General features: G+C 37.8%; 1 protein-coding gene across 1 annotated transcript in view; it reads left to right on the forward strand.

Moving 5' to 3' along the window:
• Positions 1-3,961: 3,961 nt before the first annotated feature.
• The window catches only part of LOC134208372 (irregular chiasm C-roughest protein-like), a 62,327-nt gene continuing 46,269 nt past the window's right edge, over positions 3,962-20,019 (forward strand). The window contains exons 1-5 of the mRNA XM_062684361.1: positions 3,962-4,509; positions 14,682-14,847; positions 14,913-15,064; positions 15,581-15,946; positions 16,020-16,671. Of these exons, the coding sequence (XP_062540345.1) occupies positions 4,186-4,509; positions 14,682-14,847; positions 14,913-15,064; positions 15,581-15,946; positions 16,020-16,671 (1,660 nt within the window). The 5' untranslated portion in view covers positions 3,962-4,185. The remainder of the gene's footprint in view (positions 4,510-14,681; positions 14,848-14,912; positions 15,065-15,580; positions 15,947-16,019; positions 16,672-20,019) is intronic.

A 20,019-nucleotide genomic window follows, 5' to 3' on the forward strand; every position in this document is an offset into this window, starting at 1 on the left:
GTTGGTTTGGGATTGGTTTGGATTGGTTTGGATTGGTTTGGTTGGTTTGGTTGGTTGGTTTATTGGTTTGGGTTTGGTTTGGTGATTGGGTTGGTTGGATTGGTTGGATTTGGATTTGGATTGGTTTGGATTGGTTTGGATTGGTTTGGATTGGTTGCTGGTTGGATTTGGTTGGTTTGGATTGGTTTGGATTGGTTTGGATTGGTTTGGATTGGTTTGGATTGGTTTGGTTGGTTGGATTGGTTGGATTGGTTGGTTGGTTTGGATTGGTTGGATTGGTTTGGTTGGTTTTGGTGGTTGGTTTGGTTGGTTTGGTTGGTTTGGTTGGTTTGGTTGGTTGGTTGGTTTGGTTGGTTTGGTTGGGTTTGGTTTGGTTTGGGTTGGTTTGGATTGGTTGGTTGTTGGTTGGTTTGGTTGGTTTGGATTGGTTTGGATTGGTTTTGGATTGGTTTGGATTGGTTGGATTGGTTTGGTTGGTTGTGGTTGGTTTTTGGTTGGTTTGGATTGGTTTGGTTGGTTTGGATTGGTGATTGGTTTGGATTGGTTTGGTTGGTTATTGGTTTGGATTGGTTTGGTTGGTTTGGTTGGTTTGGATTGGTTTGGATTGGTTTGGTTGGTTTGGTTGGTGTTGGGATTTGGATTTGGTTGGATTTGGATTGGTGGATTGGTTGGATTGGTTGGTTGGATTTGGTGGTTGGATGGTTTGGATTGGTTTGGTTGGTTGGATTGGTTTGGTTGGTTTGGTTGGTTTGGATTGTGGATTGGTGGTTGGTTTGGATTGGTTTGGATTGGTTTGGTTGGTTTGGTTGGTTGGTTGGTTGGTATTGGTTTGGATTGGTTTGGTTGGTTTGGATTGGTTTGGTTGGTTTGGGTTGGTTTGGTTGGTTGGGTTGGTTTGGATTGGTGTGGTTTGGATTGGATTTGGTTGGTTTGGTTGGATTTGGATTGGTTGGATTGGTTTGGATTGGTTTGGGTTGGTTTGGTTGGTTTGGATTGGTTTGGTTGGTTTGGATTGGTTTGGTTGGTTTGGATTGGTTTGGATTGGGGTTTGGGATTGGGATTTGGATTGGTTTGGTTGGTTTGGATTGGTTTGGATTGGTTTGGATTGGTTTGGGATTGGATTTGGTTGATTTGGTTGGTGATTGGATTTGGGATTGGATTTGGGTTGGTTGGGTTGGATTGGATTGGTTTGGATTGGTTTGGATTGGTTGGTTGGTTTGGATTGAGTTTGGTTGGTTGGATTGGTTGGTTGGTTTGGATTGGTTGGATTGGTTGGTTGGTTTGGATTGGTTTGGATTGGATTTGGTTGGTTTGGTTGGTTTGGATTGGTTTGGATTGGTTGGGTTGGTTTGGATTGGATTGGATTGGTTTGGTTGGTTTGGATTGGTTGGTGGTTTGGTTGTGGTGTTGGACTTTTGGTTGGTTTGGATTGGTTGGATTGGTTTGTTGGTTTGGGTTGGTTTGGTTGGTTTGGTTGGTTTGGATTGGTTTGGTTGGTTTGGTTGGTTTGGTTGGTTTGGATTGGTTTGGTTGGTTTGGTTTGGATTGGTTTGGGTTTGGTTTGGTTGGTTGTTGGTTGGTTTGGGTTGGTTTGGTTGTTGGTTTGGATTGGTTTGGTTGGATTTGGGTTGGTTTGGGATTGGGATTTGGGTTTGGATTTGGGATTGGGATTTGGATTGGATTGGTTTGGATTGGTTTGGATTGGATTTGGATTGGTTTGGTTGGTTTGGTTTGGTTTGGATTGGTTTGGTTGGTTTGGATTGGTTTGGTTGGTTTGGATTGGTTGGATTGGTTGGATTGGTTTGGTTGGTTGGTTGGTTTGGATTGGTTTGGTTGGTTGGATTTGGTTGGATTGGTTTGGTTGGTTTGGATTGGTTGGATTGGTTTGGGTTGGTTGGATTGGTTTGGTTGGTTTGGTTGGTTTGGTTGGTTTGGTTGGTTTGGTTGGTTTGGATTGGTTTGGATTGGTTGGATTGGTTTGGTTGGTTTGGTTGGTTTGGATTGGTTTGGATTGGTTTGGTTGGTTTGGTTGGTTTGGATTGGTTGGATTGGTTTGGTTGGTTTGGTTGGTTTGGTTGGTTTGGTTTGGATTGGTTTGGATTGGTTTGGTTGGTTTGGATTGGTTTGGTTGGTTTGGGTTGGGATTTGGATTGGTTTGGATTGGTTTGGATTGGTTTGGATTGGTTTGGTTGGATTGGTTTGGTTAGTTTGGTTGGTTGGATTGGTTGGTTGGTTTGGATTGGTTTGGTTGGTTTGGTTGGTTTGGTTGGTTTGGTTGGTTTGGTTGGTTTGGTTGGTTGGATTGGTTGGTTGGTTGGGGTTTGGTTTGGATTGGTTTGGATTGGTTTGGATTGGTTGGTTGGTTTGGATTGGTTTGGATTGGTTTGGATTGGTTGGTTGGTTTGGTTGGTTTGGGTTGGTTGGATTGGTTTGGATTGGTTTGGTTGGTTGGTTGGTTTGGTTGGTTTGGTTGGTTGGTTGGTTGGTTGGTTTGGTTGGTTTGGGTTGGTTTGGTTGGTTTGGATTGGTTGGATTGGTTTGGATTGGTTTGGTTGGTTGGATTGGTTTGGATTGGTTTGGATTGGTTTGGTTTGGTTGGTTTGGTTGGTTTGGATTGGTTTGGATTGGTTTGGTTGGTTTGGTTGGTTTGGTTGGTTTGGGATTGGTTTGGATTGGGTTGGATTGGTTTGGATTGGTTTGATTGGTTGGATTGGTTGGATTGGATTTGGTTGGTTGGATTGGTTGGATTGGTTGGATTGGTTGGTTGGTTGGATTGGTTTGGTTGGTTGGTTGGTTTGGATTGGTTTGGATTGGATTTGGATTGGTTTGGTTGGTTGGTTGGTTTGGTTGGTTTGGTTGGTTTGGATTGGTTTGGATTGGTTGGATTGGTTGGATTGGTTTGGTTGGTTTGGTTGGTTTGGTTGGTTTGGATTGGTTTGGTTGGTTTGGTTGGTTTGGTTGGTTTGGATTGGTTTGGGTTGGTTTGCTTGGTTGGGTTTGGTTGGTTTGGATTGGTTTGGATTGTTGGATTTTTGGATTGAGTTTTGGATTGGATTTGATCGATTTGGATTATTTTGTTGGATTGGATTGATTTGGATGATTGGATTTGGATTGTGATTTGCGATTTGGATTGTTGTTTGGATTGGATTTTGGTTGATTGATGATTTTGAGGTTTGATGATTTGTTGGATTGTTTGATGATTGTGATTTGGTTGGATTTGGATTTGTTGATTTGGATTGGTTGACTTTGGATTGATTTGGATTGGTTTGCGATTTGGATTGGTTTGGATTGATTAGTTTATATTATATTGGTTGTTGTTGAGATTGATTTGGTTGTGTTGGATTGGATTTGGATTGGTTTGGATTGGATTGTGATTGTTGATTTGGTTGGAGCATCCTTGATTGATTTTCTCAAGATCGTATGGATCTTTGATGATCGAAAAAATCATTTCACCTCCTAAATGTTTCTTATTACGATTTATGGGCCATAAGTATTTAAATTAGATTGAATATACAGGCACGCCCTTTTAGCAGAATGACATTTTCTACTGAAAACTGTCATAAATAAAGAGAAAAAGAATCTAATACCTTATCATCTTTCTTCTTCTGATTCGAGAATTTTGTTTCTTTTTATCCAAATAACAAAGTGTGTTAGAATTAACAATAATCTTCAAGGAAGATCATACAAATGTATAAGAGTTGAGCTCAATTTGTGTTTTAAGATAAAAATGAATTATTTTTGTCTTTTAAACTTGGATGGCCAACAACATTTGCCCCTACATATTTCCACGCAAAATGGTTTGCCCTGTCATGCACATTTCATTTCCAGCTTGCAATTACAGGAACAGTACAGCTCAATATTTTCATCGATTGCCCTGAAATGGTTGTGCATTCTCTACAATTTACTCAATGTTCTTCTGTTTGGTTTCTATTGTCTTACAGGAAATGGACCTTTTACAATCCGCCCTTGCACTAAATCTACCACCACTAATTCTGGGGAGTTTGCAATCAGGAGAACATCACGCACCATGATTCTGTGCAATCCGCACACAACTGGTTGCAAAGTGTTCACTCCTCGTTGGCTGAACCCATTAGCAACGTAAACAGACTGTTTTGAATTGCTTAACAAATGGTACATTCCCAAACCAAAAACCGGTCCCATTGGATGTGCGTAGTGTGAGACAAAATGAAGGAGCTAAACCTAATTAGTTCTGAAAACTGTAGTTCGGAGAAAAAATCTTCCAGCAGCCAAACGAGGTGGAGCATCCGGAGGCGACGACGACGGCGGCGGAAATGCTTCCCAGCTTCGATCTACTGCACCGTGCCGTATCGCGTCTTCTATCTGTTTCTGCTGCTGCGAATGGCGGTGGAAAGTGCCAAAAGTGCTCCCAGCAAAACCGTGGAAAAACTTCCGCAGTACTTCGCAATGGAGCCACAGGATCAGACGGCCGTGGTGGGGTCACGCGTCACCCTGCCGTGTCGAGTGGTGAACAAATCCGGACAGCTACAGGTGAGTTTGGTTGGTCTTCAAATCTCCCAATTGTGAAAAATAAACACAATTGCCTGTAAATGATGAATTGTGGAACGAGGCTACGCAATTGTTAGGCTAAAATAGAACCCCTGTGTCAAATAAGATTAGATGAATATTTTTAGAAGCTTGAGATAAGTAAAAAGGTGAGACAAATTAGATTTCATAATAATTGAGTGACTTTCTGTGTACCTTTATCGACATCATCTGTATTAATCCATTAAGAAAACGAGATGAGATAAAATTCAGCAGTATGATTCTTCTCCAAACGAAATTTTCATGTGACGAGTTGTAGATGTGCCAATAATCAATTGATTGATGTGGCTCATTTGCCAATCATTTCGCCACAATTCCTCGACAGACAAAAACCGATAAGAATATCTCACATAACTGTCAAGAAAATCTCCTCCTATCTTGGCCATGTAGGCATTCAAATCTATCAATTTATCTCAATCAACCCTTAGCCGTCATCCGGCAAACCAGATGGAACATTTTCACTTTGACCGGAGCCAACCGGGTCCTGGTGGAGCATCATTTACGAGTTCAATTAGTCGCTCGGTTGTCTTACGGCTGAACGCAATCGCACAGCCAGTCAGAGTGGTCGGAAGTCAGCAGACTTCTTGCCGCACATGAACCAACTGCCGAGAAGTGTATATTGTTGAAACGAATTCTATCTGAAATTATAACGCAAGGCCTTGAACATCATATATTCATGATCTATACGGTTATGAATAATTGATGAGCATTGTGTCTCCATGCCAGAGCCATGACTCAACAAAGTCTGCTGATGACCAACACACACTCGCACACGCACACTTTCCGGAAGAAACGCCTCCCCGCCGGGGTTCTGGTAAAGGATTGAGCTTTGGAGCAGTGGATTCCAAATGCGGGAAACTAATCACCTATGAAGGGTGATACTCCTATGAGTGTTACAGAATCTAAGCTGTTTAATAATTCAATTCTTAAATTCTTCTGTTTCCCAGTTCTTTTTTTATTTCCTCCATTTTGTCCACTCTATCGTCTTTCATACGATTCCATTATGCCTTTTGTCATTTTTCTCTTCCTTCCATGCTACTGTTTTTTATTCTCCTGCTTCCACTTGCTTTCACGCCGCTGTTCATTATTGTTTTCTTCCGTTCATTATTGTTTTCTTCAGTTATTTCTTCCATTTTAACATTGTCTATTTTCCTTTCTCCAAATTATTCTACTTTTATTTTTGCGTTCTCCACTTCTTCAGTGCTTAATTTTTTTTTACTACATGTTAAATTATTTTTCCAAACTTTCGTTCCTTTCGTTCTAACATTTTTCATTTCCCCATCGATTCAATTTTACAGCTATATATTTTGCGTATTTCCTGTTTAAATAAATGTTTGATAAAAAGGGTAGTTTGGCCGAATAGGCCAGTTTGCCGAAAGCGCCGTTTGACCAAAATGGCCTGGAATGGTTATTCGACCAGAAATGTCTTTTGGATGAAAGGGTCATACGGCCGAAAATATCCTTTGGTTCAACATGTTATCTGGTTGAAAATATAGTCTGGCTGAATAGGTCATTTAATCGAAAAATTCGTTGTCCCGTTTGGCCGAATGGATCATATGACCGTAAATGTCGTTTGCTAAGTGTGTCATACGACCAAAAATGTCATTAGGCAGAACAGTAGTGATTGTGAATCTTGTCACTCCCTATTTATCACTTCTCATTTCTTATTGGTCACCTCTCACTGCGAATAGAAATGATAAGTGAGCAGAGCAGTAAGAAAGGAGAAATAAAGTCATAATAGGAGTCATAATAATCTTCAAGCAGTTCAGTCGAACGACATTTTCCACCAAATGACATTTTTGGCAATTTTTTTTTGGGTCCTAACAGTTTGATCGACCAAAAGGTATATTCGGCCAAACAACTTTCGGCCTAGTAGCCTTCGGTAAAATGACTTTTATCAAACGGCAGTCCCCATTCCGACCTTCCATTCTTTCGGATTTACGGCTCTCTGTTTTCCATTACTCCGTTTTTTTTTTCATTTTTATGATCTTCGGTTTTCCGTTTTTGATCTGCATCATCCATAATTGCATTCTTCTATTCATGTTTTCTTTGGTTCTTTCTTTCTACCGTTGTTTAGTATTTTCGGTTTTCCTGTACAAAGCAATTTGTTTTCCGTTTTATCATTCTTTTTTTTTCTTTCGTTCTTTCGTTCTTTCGTTCTTTTGTTCTTTCGTTCTTTCGTTCTTTCGTTCTTTCGTTCTTTCGTTCTTTCGTTCTTTCGTTCTTTTGTTCTTTCATTCTCCCCTTCTTTTGTTCTCTCCTCTTTTGTTCTTTCGTTATTTCGTTCTTTCGTTCTTTTGTTCTTTCGCTCTTTCGTTCTTTCGTTCTTTCGTTCTTTCGTTCTTTCGTTCTTTCGTTCTTTCGTTCTTTCGTTCTTTCGTTCTTTCGTTCTTTCGTTTTTTTGTTCTTTCGTTCTTTCGTTTTTTCGTTCTTTCGTTATTTCATTCTTTCGTTCTTTCATTTCTTTCGATTCTTTCATTCTTTCGTTCTGTTCTTTCATTCTTTCATTCTTTCGTTCTTTCGTTCTTTCATTCTTTCCTTTTCTGTTCGTTCTTTCATTCTTTCGTTTTCTTTCGTTCTTTCATTCTTTCGTTCTTTCGTTCTTTCATTCTATCCTTCTTTCTGTTATTCATTCTTTCGATTTCTATCGTTAATTCGTTCTTTCGATCTTTCGTTCCTGTCGTTCTTTCATTCTTTCATTTCTTTCATTCTTTCGTTTCTCTAGTTCTTTCATTCTCGTTCTTTCGTTCTTTCATTCTTTCATTTCTTGTTCTTCGTTCTTTGTTCTTTTTGTTCTTTTCGTTCTTTTCATTCTTTTATCATTCTTTCATTCTTTCATTCTCTTTCGTCTTTCATTCTGTAATTCTTTTCATTCTTTCATTCTTTTGTTTCTTTCGTTCTTTCTGTTCTTTCGTTCTTTCGTTCTTTCGTTCTTTCGTTCTTTCATTCTTTTCGTTCTTTCGTTCTTTCGTTCTTTCTGTTCTTTCGTTCTTTTCCGTTCTTTCGTTCTTCCGTTCTTTTCGTTCTTTCGTTCTTTCGTTCTTTCATTCTTTCTGTTCTTTCGTTCTTTCATTCTTTCGTTCTTTTCGTTCTTTCATTCTTTCGTTCTTTCGTTGTTCTTTCGTTCTTTTCGTTCTTTCGTTCTTTCGTTCTCCATTCTGTTCCCCTTTCGTTCTTTCGTTCTTTAATATTCTTTCATTCGTTCTTTCGTTCTTTCTGTTTTTCGTTCTTTCATTCTTTCATTTCTTTCATTCTTTCGTTCTTTCATTCTTTTCGATCTTTCGTTCTTTCATTCTTTCGTTCTTTCGTTCTTTCTGTTCTTTCCTTGTTGTTTCATTCGTGAACTTTTCTTTCATTCTTTCATTCTGTTCTTTCATTGTTCTTCTTGTTTCATTCTTTCGTTCATTTCGTTGTTTCGTTCTTTCGTTGTTTTCGTTCTTTTCATTCTTTCGTTGTTTCGTTCTGTTCTTCATTGTTCTCATTCTTTCTTTCATTGTTTTGTTCTTTCATTGTTGTTCTTTCATTCTTTCGTTCTTTCGTTCTTTCGTTCTTTTCGTTCTTCGTTCTTTTGTTCTTTCGTTCTGTTCTTTCGTTCTTTCGTTCTTTCGTTCTTTCATTCTTTCGTTCTTTCGTTCTTTCGTTCTTTCGTTCTGTTCTTTCTGTTCTTTCGTTCTTTTCATTCTTTCGTTCTTTCGTTCTTTCGTTCTTTCGTTCTTCGTTCTTTCGTTCTTTCATTCTTTCATTCTTTTCGTTCTTTCTTTCATTCTTTCGTTCTTTTCGTTCTTTCGTTCTTCCATTCTTTCTTTCGTTCTTTCATGTTCTTTCATTCTTTCGTTCTTTCATTCTTCATTCTTGCTGTTCTTTTCTTTTATTCTTTTCGTTCTTTCGTTTTCATTCTTTCTTTCTTTCTTTCTTTCTTTCTTTCTTTCTTTCTTTCTTTCTTTCTTTCTTTCTTTCTTTCTTCCTTTCTTTCTTTCTTTCTTTCTTTCTTTCATTCTTTCTTTCTTTCTTTCTTTCATTCATTCTTTCATTCTTTCTTTCTGTTCGCTCTTTATTCTTTCATTTTTCGTTCTTTCGTTCTTTCGTTATTTCGTTCTTTCGTTCTCTCGCTCTCTACTTCTTTCGTTCTTTCATTCTTTCGTTCTTTCTCTGTTCTTTCATTCTTTCGATTCTTTCGTTCTTTCGTTCTTTCGTTCTTTCATTCTTTTCGTTCTTTCCATTTCTTTCGTTCTTTCATTCTTTCGTTCTTTCTGTTCTTTCGTTCTTTCATTCTTTCATTCTGTTCTTTCATTCTTTCATTCTTTCGTTCTTTCGTTCGTTCTTTCGTTCTTTTCGTTCTTTCGTTCTTTCACCATTCTGTTCTTCGTTCTTTCATTCTTTCGTTCTTTCGTTCTTTCGTTCTTTCGTTCTTTCGTTCTTTCGTTTTTTGTTCATTCGTTCTTTCATTCTTTCGTTCTTTCATTCTTTCGTTCTTTCGTTCTTTCGTTCTTTCGTTCTGTCGTTCTTTCGTTCTTTCGTTCTTTCGTTCTTTTCGTTCTTTCATTCTTTCGTTCTTTCATTCTTTCATTCTTTCTGTTCTTTTCATTCTTTCGTTCTTTCATTCTTTCGTTCTTTCATTCTTTCATTCTTTCCGTTCTTTCGTTCTTTCATTTCTTTCGTTCTTTCATTCTTTTCGTTCTTTCATTCTTTCATTTTCATTCTTTTCTGTTCTTTCATTCTTTCGTTCTTTCGTTCTTTCGTTCTTTCGTTTCTTTCATTCTTTCTGTTCTTTCGTTCTTTCGTTCTTTTCTGTTCTTTCGTTCTTTCATTCTTTCATTCTTTCGTTCTTTCATTCTCTCATTTCCATTCTTTCATTTCTTTCATTCTTTTCATTCTTTCTGTTCTTCATTCTTTCATTCTTTCCATTCTTTCTGTTCTTTCGTTCTTTCCATTCTTTCATTCTTTCATTTCTTTTCTTTCTGTTCTTTCGTTTCTTTCATTCTTTCCATTTCTTTCATTCTTTTTCTTTCTTTTGTTCTTTCATTCTTCATTCTTTCTCATTCTTTCGTTCTTCCATCTGTTCTTCATTCTCTTTCATTCTTTCATTTTCGTTCATTCTTTCATTCTTTTCTTTCATTCTTTCATTCGTTCTTTTTCGTTCTTTCATTCTCATTCTTTTTCATTCTTTCGTTCTTTCGTTCTTTCGTTCTTTTCGTTCTTTCGTTCTTTCATTCTTTCGTTCTTTCTGTTCTTTCGTTCTTTTCTGTTCTTTCGTTCTTTCTTTCATTCTTTCATTCTTTTTTTCATTCTTTCTTTCTTTCTTTCTTTCTTTCATTCTTTTCGTTCTTTCATTCTTTGTTCTTTCGTTCTTTCATTCTTTTCGTTTTTTTGTTCTTTCGTTCTTTCGTTATTTCGTTCTTTCGTTCTTTCATTCTTTCATTCTTTCGTTCTTTCGTTCTTTCGTTCTTTCATTTCTGTTCTTTCGTTCTTTCCATTCTTTTCGTTCTTTCGTTCTTTCGTTTCATTCTTTCGTTCTTTCGTTCTTTCATTCTTTCATTCTTTCGTTCTTTCGTTCTTTCGTTCTTTCATTCTTTTCATTCTTTCGTTCTTTCCATTCTTTCATTCTTTCTTTCGTTCTTTCGTTCTTTCGTTCTTCCTTTCTTTCGTTCTTTCGTTCTTTTCATTCATGTTTCATTCTTTCGTTCATTGTTCTTTTTCATTCCACTAGGCTCTTTCGTTCTTTCTGCTGTTCTTTCATTCTTTCAATCTTCTATTTTCGCTTCTTTTCAGTTCTTTCATTCTTTCATTCTTTCATTCTTTCTTTGCCTCAATTCTCTTCCATTCTTTCTGTTCTTTTCTGTTCTTTCGCCATTCTTTCTGTTCTTTTCGTTCTTTCGTTCTTTGCATTCTTTCATTCTTTTATTCTTTCATTTCTGTTCTTCCGTTCTTTCATTCATTTCATTCTTTCGATTCTTTCTGATTTCTTTCATTCTTTCATTCTTTTGTTCTTTTCCTTTTCTTTTCCCATTTCTTTTCCATTCTTTGTTCTTTCGTTCTTTCTGTTCTTTCATTCTTTCATTCTTTCCATTCTCTTTCGTTCTTTTCATTCTTTCGTTCATTCTTTCATTCTTTCATTCTTTCATTCTTTCATTCTTTCGTTCTTTTCATTCTTTCATTCTTTTCTCCATTTGTTCTTTCATTCTTTCTGTTCTTTCATTCTTTCATTCTTTCTCATTCTTTCATTCTTTCATTCTTTCCTTTTGTTCTTTCATTCTTTCATTCTTTTCATTCTTTCATTCTTTCATTCTTTCATTCTTTTCATTTCTTTCGTTCTTTTTCATTTCTTTCTGTTCTTTCGTTCTTTCTTCTTTCATTCTGTTCATTTCTGTTCTTTCATTCTTTCATTCTTTCGTTCTTTTTCATTCTTTCATTCTTTCGTTCTTTCATTCTTTTCGTTCTTTTCTGTTCTTTTTCATTCTTTCATTCTTTCGTTCTTTCGTTCTTTCATTCTTTCATTTCTTTCATTCTTTCGTTCTTTCGTTCTTTCTTTCTGTTCATTCTTTCATTCTTTTCATTCTTTCGTTCTTTCATTCTTTTCATTCTTTCGTTCTTTCGTTTTTTCATTTCTTTCATCTGTTCTTTCGTTCTTTCGTTCTTTCGTTCTTTCGTTCTTTCGTTCTTTCGTTCTTTCGTTCTTTCGTTCTTTCGTTCTTTCGTTCTTTCGTTCTTTCGTTCTTTCGTTCTTTCGTTCTTTCGTTCTTTCGTTCTTTCGTTCTTTCGTTCTTTCGTTCTTTCGTTTTTTCGTTCTTTCGTTTTTTGTTCTTTTGTGCTTTTATTTTATTTATTTTTTACATTTTCTACGCTTTGTTCGTTCTTTCATTCAATTATTTTTTCCTTATAACCCTTTTGTGTATCCGTCCTGTCATTCTTCTTTTTTGGGAACAATCATCTCTCTGTTTTCTTCCCAATAATACATTCTTACAATGTTTTATCTTTCTGCCATATATTTTTCCACTTTTCCATTCTTTTCATTTCTTTTTTTTTTACAGTCTCTTGTTTGTCTTTTCTTCATTCTTCCATTCTTGAATTATTTTGTTTATTCGTTCTCTGATGTTGACATTTACGCTTATTTGTTTTTCGCTCCTCCATTTCACGGATCATTTTCTATTTTTCAGCAACCACGAGCTGTTAGTTATACTCATGTTCATGCTAAAAAATTTTTTTTTATTTTTTTTTTCTTTCTTTCGTTTCCGTTATTCCATTCATTCGTCCATTCGGTTCTTCAATTCCCCGCTTCTCCTATCCATCCGTTCTTTGGTTCATGATTTCTGCTGTTCCTCGTTTCTTTCATTCCTCAATTCTACTGTTTTCCATTGATTAGATTTACCCCGTCAAGATTGATTTACAGTTCGTAGAACGTGTCACGAGATTAAGTCCCTCATGTATTTTCAAAGGGACGAGAATTTTGTTTTTCCCGTAGATCCCGCCCCTTAAAAATGCATAAGGGACCAAATCCCGTGACACGTTTTCCGAACTGCTTTAGGCATAACAACGTTAGACATAATAGACGTTAGGAATGAAATTTTCTAAAGAACAGACCATGACATAAAGGAGACCGATTCATGCCAAATAGCAGACCCCATAAATAATATGTAACGCATTTTTTTCTCTTCGTGTTTTTGTCATGTTTTTTGTTCTTCCGTTCTTGAAGTCTATCCAATTTCCTTTTCTCCGCTCCATACTTCCTTTTTTCCACTTTTGGTTCTTTGGTTTTCACATTTTTCTATTTTTTCAGATATTCGTTCTTCGATTCTATCATTTCCTTCGTTCTTCTGTTCATCCGTTTTCCTGTTTTATTATCGTCCTCTTTATCAAACTTTCGTTTCTTTATTGTTCCATTTTTTCAGTTTTTTGTTCCTAATTTCAATAGTTTTTTTGTTTTCAGCTCATCTTACTTTTGTTCTTTTTTTATTTTTATGTTGAAATGTCTTTCATATTCTTTTCTTTCGTTGTTCAGATTTTAATTGCCTCGTTCATCTATTTTTCTGTTTTTCTGTTTTCCTATTTTAATATTCTTCTGTTTTGTAAGAACATAAAAACAGAAGTACAGAAGAACAGATCTGTTATTCTGTACTTCTGTTCTTCTGTTCTTCTGTTCTTCTGTTCTTCTGTTTATCTGTTCTTCTGTTTTTCTGTTCTTCTGTTCTTCTGTTCTTCTGTTCTTCTGTTCTTCTGTTCTTCTGTTCTTCTGTTCTTCTTTTCTTCTGTTCTTCTGTTCTTCTGTTCTTCTGTTCTTCTGTTCTTCTGTTCTTCTGTTCTTCTGTTCTTCTGTTCTTCTGTTCTTCTGTTCTTCTGTTCTTCTGTTCTTCTGTTCTTCTGTTCTTCTGCTTTTCTGATATTCTATTCTTCTGTTCTTCTGTTCTTCTGTTCTTTTGTTCTTCTGTTCTTCTGATCTTCTGTTCTTCTGATCTTCTGTTCTTCTGATATTCTATTTTTCTGTTCTTCTGTTCTTTTGTTCTTCTGTTCTTCTGTTCTTCTGTTCTTCTTTTCTTCTGTTCTTCTGTTCTTCTGTTCTTCTGTTCTTCTGTTCTTCTGTTCTTCTGTTCTTCTGTTCTTCTGTTCTTCTGTTCTTCTGTTCTTCTGTTCTTCTGTTCTTCTGTTCTTCTGTTCTTCTGTTCTTCTGTTCTTCTGTTCTTCTGTTCTTCTGTTCTTCTGTTCTTCTGTTCTTCTGTTCTTCAGTTCTTCTGTTCTTCTGCTCTTCTGATCTTCTGTTCTTCTGTTCTTCTGTTCTTCTGTTCTTCTGTTCTTCTTTTCTTCTGTTCTTCTGTACTTCTGTTCTTCTGTTCTTCTGTTCTTCTGTTCTTCTGTTCTTCTGTTCTTCTGTTCTTCTGTTCTTCTGTTCTTCTGTTCTTCTGTTCTTCTGTTCTTCTGTTCTTCTGTTCTTCTGTTCTTCTGTTCTTCTGTTCTTCTGTTCTTCTGTTCTTCTGTTCTTCTGTTCTTCTGTTCTTCTGTTCTTCTGTTCTTCTGTTCTTCTGTTCTTCTGTTCTTCTGTTCTTCTGTTCTTCTGTTCTTCTGTTCTTCTGTTCTTCTGTTTCTTCTGTTCTTCTGTTCTTCTGTTCTTCTGTTCTTCTGTTCTTCTGTTCTTCTGTTCTTCTGTTCTTCTGTTCTTCTGTTCTTCTGTTCTTCTGTTCTTCTGTTCTTCTGTTCTTCTGTTCTTCTGTTCTTCTGTTCTTCTGTTCTCCTGTTCTTCAGTTCTTCTGTTCTTTTATTCTTTAGATTTTCTGTTCTTCTGTTATTTTTTTCTTCTGTTCTTCTGATTTTATGTTCTTCTGTTTTTTGTTCTCCTGTTCTTCTGTTCCTCTGTTCTTCTGTTCTTCTGTTCTTCTGTTCTTCTGTTCTTCTGTTCTTCTGTTCTTCTGTTCTTCTGTTCTTCTGTTCTTCTGTTCTTCTGTTCTTCTGTTCTTCTTTTTCTTCTGTTCTTCTGTTCTTCTGTTCTTCTGTTCTTCTGTTCTTCTGTTCTTCTGTTCTTCTGTTCTTCTGTTCTGCTGTTCTTCTGTTCTTCTGTTCTTCTGTTCTTCTGTTCTTCTATTCTTCTGTTCTTCTGTTCTTCTGTTCTTCTGTTCTTCTGTTCTTCTGTTCTTCTGTTCTTCTGTTCTTCTGTTCTTCTGTTCTTCTGTTCTTCTGTTCTTCTGTTCTTCTGTTCTTCTGTTCTTCTGTTCTCCTTCCCAGTTTGCAGAATAGAAAAATTTTACAATTGGGAACACCTGCTTGTAGGACATTTCCCTATGTCTACATGAATGGATTATTAATCGCATCTGTTAGCTTCTCAACAGACACCACACATATCGTCTCGAAAGACGACGGACGTTGTCATCTAACGGCAGCGTCGAGCTGTATCCTAGGCTCGACGATGATGACGGTAATGAAGACGTAAACGTGTAATAAAGAGAGACGATCAATCAAATTCCTGGAGCCTTCCGCTATTCCACATTTCTCACCTACTTGGAGGTTGATGTGTATTTGCGTTAAGCCTAAGGATGGCATGTTAAAGGTTATCGTAACAGCAACAGCAACATCAACAACAACAACAAACCCACATCAACGACGGTGCGTAATGATTTATCTCTGCTTTGTTTCAGTGGACGAAGGATGACTTTGGACTGGGAACGCATCGGAATCTGAGTGGGTTCGAGCGCTACTCGATGGTGGGAAGCGACGAGGAGGGAGATTTTTCCTTGGATGTTTTCCCAGTTATGCTCGACGACGACGCCCGGTACCAGTGTCAGGTTGGTCCAGGGAAATTAGGTAAGTTGAACTGATATTTAGCAGTGATTGAGTGGGATACATTACTTTTATTATTCCTTACCCAGGCACACCTGGTATCAGGTCTCGGTTTGCTACACTAATGGTGCTGGTGCCACCGGAGCCTCCGAAAATCGTTCAGGGCGATTTTATGGTTACCACGGAGGATCGCGAAATTGAGCTTGAGTGCGTTTCGGTTGGAGGAAGACCAGCAGCGGAGGTAAATCTGATTCGCTAATTCATGCATCTATAATTATATAATTATTTCATTTAGACTTAAAATAAGAATGTTCTTTGAACACGATTTTCCAACAAATTTATTTATTTTCACGGGAGTAAAATAGGCAAAACTTATGCACACCCCGTTACAATCAATGTCAATCATATATTAAAAACGTAAATTAAACTAATGGGGCCTTCCTTAATTGTGCAGTAAGATGAGCGACTACCAAGCAAGACCATGCTAAAGGTGGCTGGGCTCGATTCCCGGTCTGGTCTAGGGAATTTCCCGGTTGGAAATTGTCTCGACACTAAGCTGCGATGTGAAAACTTCACAGTAGGAGATGCAATGCCAATAAAAAGAAAAAGAACCAAACGAAAAATAATGAAACCTTGAAACATAAATTTAAAATTTGAAACTTTTTTTCGCACATTTTTTTGTTACTGCGCGGCTCCTTGGCAAGCACTATCAATGTTTCCGAACTAATAACCCAATTCATCTATCAAACCTTCACAGATAACGTGGATCGACGGGCTTGGGAACGTACTAACAAAGGGGATCGAGTACATGAAGGAAGCACTGCCAGATGCGCGTCGTTTCACTGCCAAATCCATTTTGAAACTGACGCCTAAAAAGGAACACCACAACACCATCTTCACCTGTCAGGCCCAGAACACCGCAGACCGAACGTACCGTTCGGCAAAGCTCAAACTGGAGGTTAAATACGCCCCGAAAGTGAGCGTGGAGATAATTAGCGGTGACAGGATTGTGGAAGGCACTGACGTTCGCTTTCGATGTCACGCTGATGCCAACCCACCGGAGGCATCCTATAAATGGTACATTGGACATGAGATGGTGAATGGAAACTTTTCCACGGAATTGGTAAGCACTTTCGTAGTGTGTATGGTTCGTCCCCACCCCCACTTAATTGCAATTTTCGAATGTCGCTCTGCAGGTTATATCGAACATCTCCAAAAAGTTTCACGATGCAACGGTTGAGTGCGAGGCCCGGAACATCGTGGGAAAAAGCGAAGAAAGCGAAACCCTGGATGTGCACTACAGGCCTACCTTTCGAACCTTGCCCAAATCCGTCGAAGCTGACCTAAATATGGTGGTGACTTTGTCGTGCGATATTGATAGTAATCCCGTGGCGGATATTGTTTGGGTTCACGACGAGTCCGGTCGTGTTATGTCCACCATGGCCAACCTCACTCTAACTGTAAGCCATGAAACGGCCGGTCGATACATGTGCAAGGCTTCTGTTCTTGGCTTTCCGGAGATAGAAACGGAGGCCACGGTCTATCTCAGAGGACCACCGAGTATCATCTCACCTCGGCAGCAGTTTGGGACGATTACCGACACGGGGCAGCTGGAGTGCGAAGCGTTTTCCATTCCACAGGCGAATCACATCGTCTGGCTGCACAATGGTCACGAAATTAACACCAGCCACGAAACCGACTACAGCATCGTCGAGAGTCTACTGCCGGAAGGTGTCAAGTCGACGTTAATCATCTACAACAGCCAGAGGCATCACTTTGGTGGCTACAATTGCACCGTCATAAACGATTACGGGATCGACTTTGTGGAAATTGATTTCGTTTCGAGAGGTAAGCGACCGTTCTCTCTGCATTGCAATCGTGCATGTTGCTGATTGAATATTGGAGTACGGAGAACGGCACTGGTGGCTTTGGATATATTGAATCGGACACCCATATATGTGCAAGTTATGACTCTACCGGTACGGTACCTTTTTCCAATTTAATGTCTCAGAACTTTTTTTTATAAAAACATACTGGGTATTAAAAAAGAAATTGCCATCATAAATTGTCAAGCGATGATAGAAATTGAAATCGTTTTGATAAATACCTTTATTGTTTAAATTCTAAACCAAATAAATTCTAGCTAAGATTGAATGGAATCATAATTCCAATACGCAAACCTGTAGATCAAAATGCAGTCTATCATCATCAAATAATTTATACAATCATATATAGGGTATCTGTTCCTATATCAATAACAATAAGCCAATGTGCACATAAAATACATTGATTTCTCACTCAACAATCAAGAACCATGAAAATAATTATAGTCAACTGAACTAAATTTTAATTAAAAACAATTTTGTAGCTTCCAAAATTTCATAAATATCACATTTTACAAGTATTTAACCCTTATGCGGCCAACAAAAAAAACACACGTGGATGGCCGACAGGGTACCCGTGTTCCCATAAATTGATATTATCATAAATTCAACAATTTTCAACCGATTTGGATAATTTTGACAGTTTTGGAAACAGAAACTCATATACTTTTTGCTCATTGTCAAGGTTTACAGCTTATGCCCATAGTTATACAAGAAATCTTTGGAGTAAGGCTTAAGAGTCTACACGCGTAACCAAAGGCCATTCAACCAGTTTAAAATATGCTACAAGCTCTTTGCGCTTCTTAGAATTGAAGGTGTTCACAGTATATACTTCGGGTAATGCAAAAATCCCTGAAATTAGGTCTTAGTCATCCGAGAAATCTCTGGAGTAAAGCCTAAGGATATACTCGCGTAACCAAAGGCCTATTATGCATATTCAAATACGGTACATGCTCTTTGTGGTACTTAGCATAGAATGCGTGCACAGTATATGTTCCGAGTCATCCAAGAAATCTCTGGAGTAAGGCCTTAAGGTCTACACTCGTAACCATGGGTCTATGGACTTGTCTCAAAAGTGCTACATGCTCTTTGCGCATCTTGAAATCAAATGTGATCACTACATATGTTCTGCGCTATCGAAGAAATCTCTCGGAAAAGTCTTCTGGCGCCTTCATTGCATATGTTTATGGTCTTCCAAGAAAACCCTGGAAAAGGCCTTCAGGTCTACACGCGTAACCAGAGATCTTTTAGATTGTTTCAAAAGTGGTGCATGCCCTTTGTGGTACATAGAAAGAGCGCTTTCATTGCATATGTTTATGGTCATCCAAGAAAATCCTGGAAAAGGCCTTAAGATCTACACGCGTAACCAAAGATCTTTTAGATTGTTTCAAAACTGGTACATGCCCTTTGTGGTACATAGAATAGAACGCCTTTGTTGCATATGTTCATGGTCATCCAAGAAAACCCTGGAAAAGGCCTTAAGATCTACACGCGTAATAAAAGATCTTTCAGATTTTTTCAAAAGTGTTACATGCCCTTTGTGGTACATAGAATAGATTGCGTCCATTGCATAGGCTCATGGTCATCCAAGAAAACCCTGGAATAGGCCTTTAAATCTGCATGGGTACCCAGAGATCTTTCGCCTTGTTTCAAAAGTGGTACATGCCCTTTGTGGTACATAGAATAGAATACGTCCATTGCATATGTTTATGATGTTCCAAGAAAATGCTAGAATAGGCCTCAGGATCTTCACACGAAACCAGATACCTATCGGATTGTTTCAAAAGTGACATATGCCCCTTGTGGTACATAGAATATACCGCTTTCATTGCATATGTTCATGGGTATCCAAGAGAACACTTGAACAATCCTCAAGAACTTCACGCGTAACTAGAGTTCTTTCGGCCTATTTGAATAGTTATATATGTCTTTTATGGTACGTAGAATAGAATGCATCCATTTCAAATGTTCATGGTCATCCAAGAAAACCCTGAAGTAAGGCATTAGGATCTATACCAGAGATATATCAGCCTGTTTTAAATTTGGTACATGCCTTTGGGGCCCATGAATAAAATGCGTTCATGGCATATGCTAATGGCCATCCTAGAAATTTATGGAGTAAGACTTCTAGGCTTACACGAATATCTAGAGGGTCTTTAAGGTCACTCCTTACGGAATCCAAGTTTCAAAGTGCTCGCGTTTTCGGGGGCACACCACTCTATACCGAAGCAACGCACAACTGTCATTTTTACTATTTCACGCATGCTGCGACGCAGCAAAGCTAAATCAACAAAAATGACAGTTGTGTGCCGCCTCCGTATCGATTGGTGTGCCCCTGAAAACGCGAGCACTTTGAAACTTGGATTCCGTGAAGAGTTTCCCATATTTAATTTTGATATGGTACATGATCTTTGCGATATTAGCCCGTTTTTTCCCTCACGTTCTCGGCGTAAAGTTGTATCGTTCCAATTTATTTACATTTTGCATTTCCAAAGAATAGACAACTTCATATTAGTGATATGAATGAAGTTTGTATACTACCTGGAACCAACAACAACAAGACAACAATAACTACTTGAAATGCTAATATATCAAGACGAGGTTTCACATCTTGTTTATTCTTCAATAACTGCCCACGGCTAATGACAATAACTTGAACTACTTGAAATGCAAACATATACCAATAGCCTTCCGTTCGTGGGTTGATTTGCAGATCATTCCTATATGGAGTCCATGCAAAAACAAAATTTACAACAGACGTTCGATAACTGCAAGTCTGCACACTGCAAGTTTAACTGCAATGCTTTTTAACTGCAATTCGATAGTTGCAACAGTTTTACAGTTATCGGGCCGCTAAACTTCAAACCGATGTCAGATTCAATGACAGCTGCTTTGCGCTGCACATTTAGATGCACTTTTAATGCATCTGACGTCGATTGACAACCGTTTGACGTCTAGAGTGCGTTGCAGTTATCGAACGGCATTCGATAACTGAAAAGTAAACATTTTGCAGTTATCGAACGGCTACTGTACTAGGAATGCGTACATTTACTCAGATGAGGTTGACCCGATTTTGTCACTCCCAGATTTTGTCTACCCCTGATTTTGTTTAACCCGATTTTATCACGTTTTCGACCCAATTTCGACAAAAAATACGGATTCCATTCACGTATTTTGCTTTGCCTTCATTACGAAGCCCACGACAATGAAAATAACTACTTAAAATACAAACATATACCAAGATGGGGTCATAAAACTTGTTTGTTCTTCGATAACTGCCTCCATTACGGAGATTGATATACAGAACTTCGGT

This window comes from Armigeres subalbatus, chromosome 1 (assembly GCF_024139115.2).
Source record: "Armigeres subalbatus isolate Guangzhou_Male chromosome 1, GZ_Asu_2, whole genome shotgun sequence".
Lineage (NCBI taxonomy): Eukaryota > Metazoa > Arthropoda > Insecta > Diptera > Culicidae > Armigeres > Armigeres subalbatus.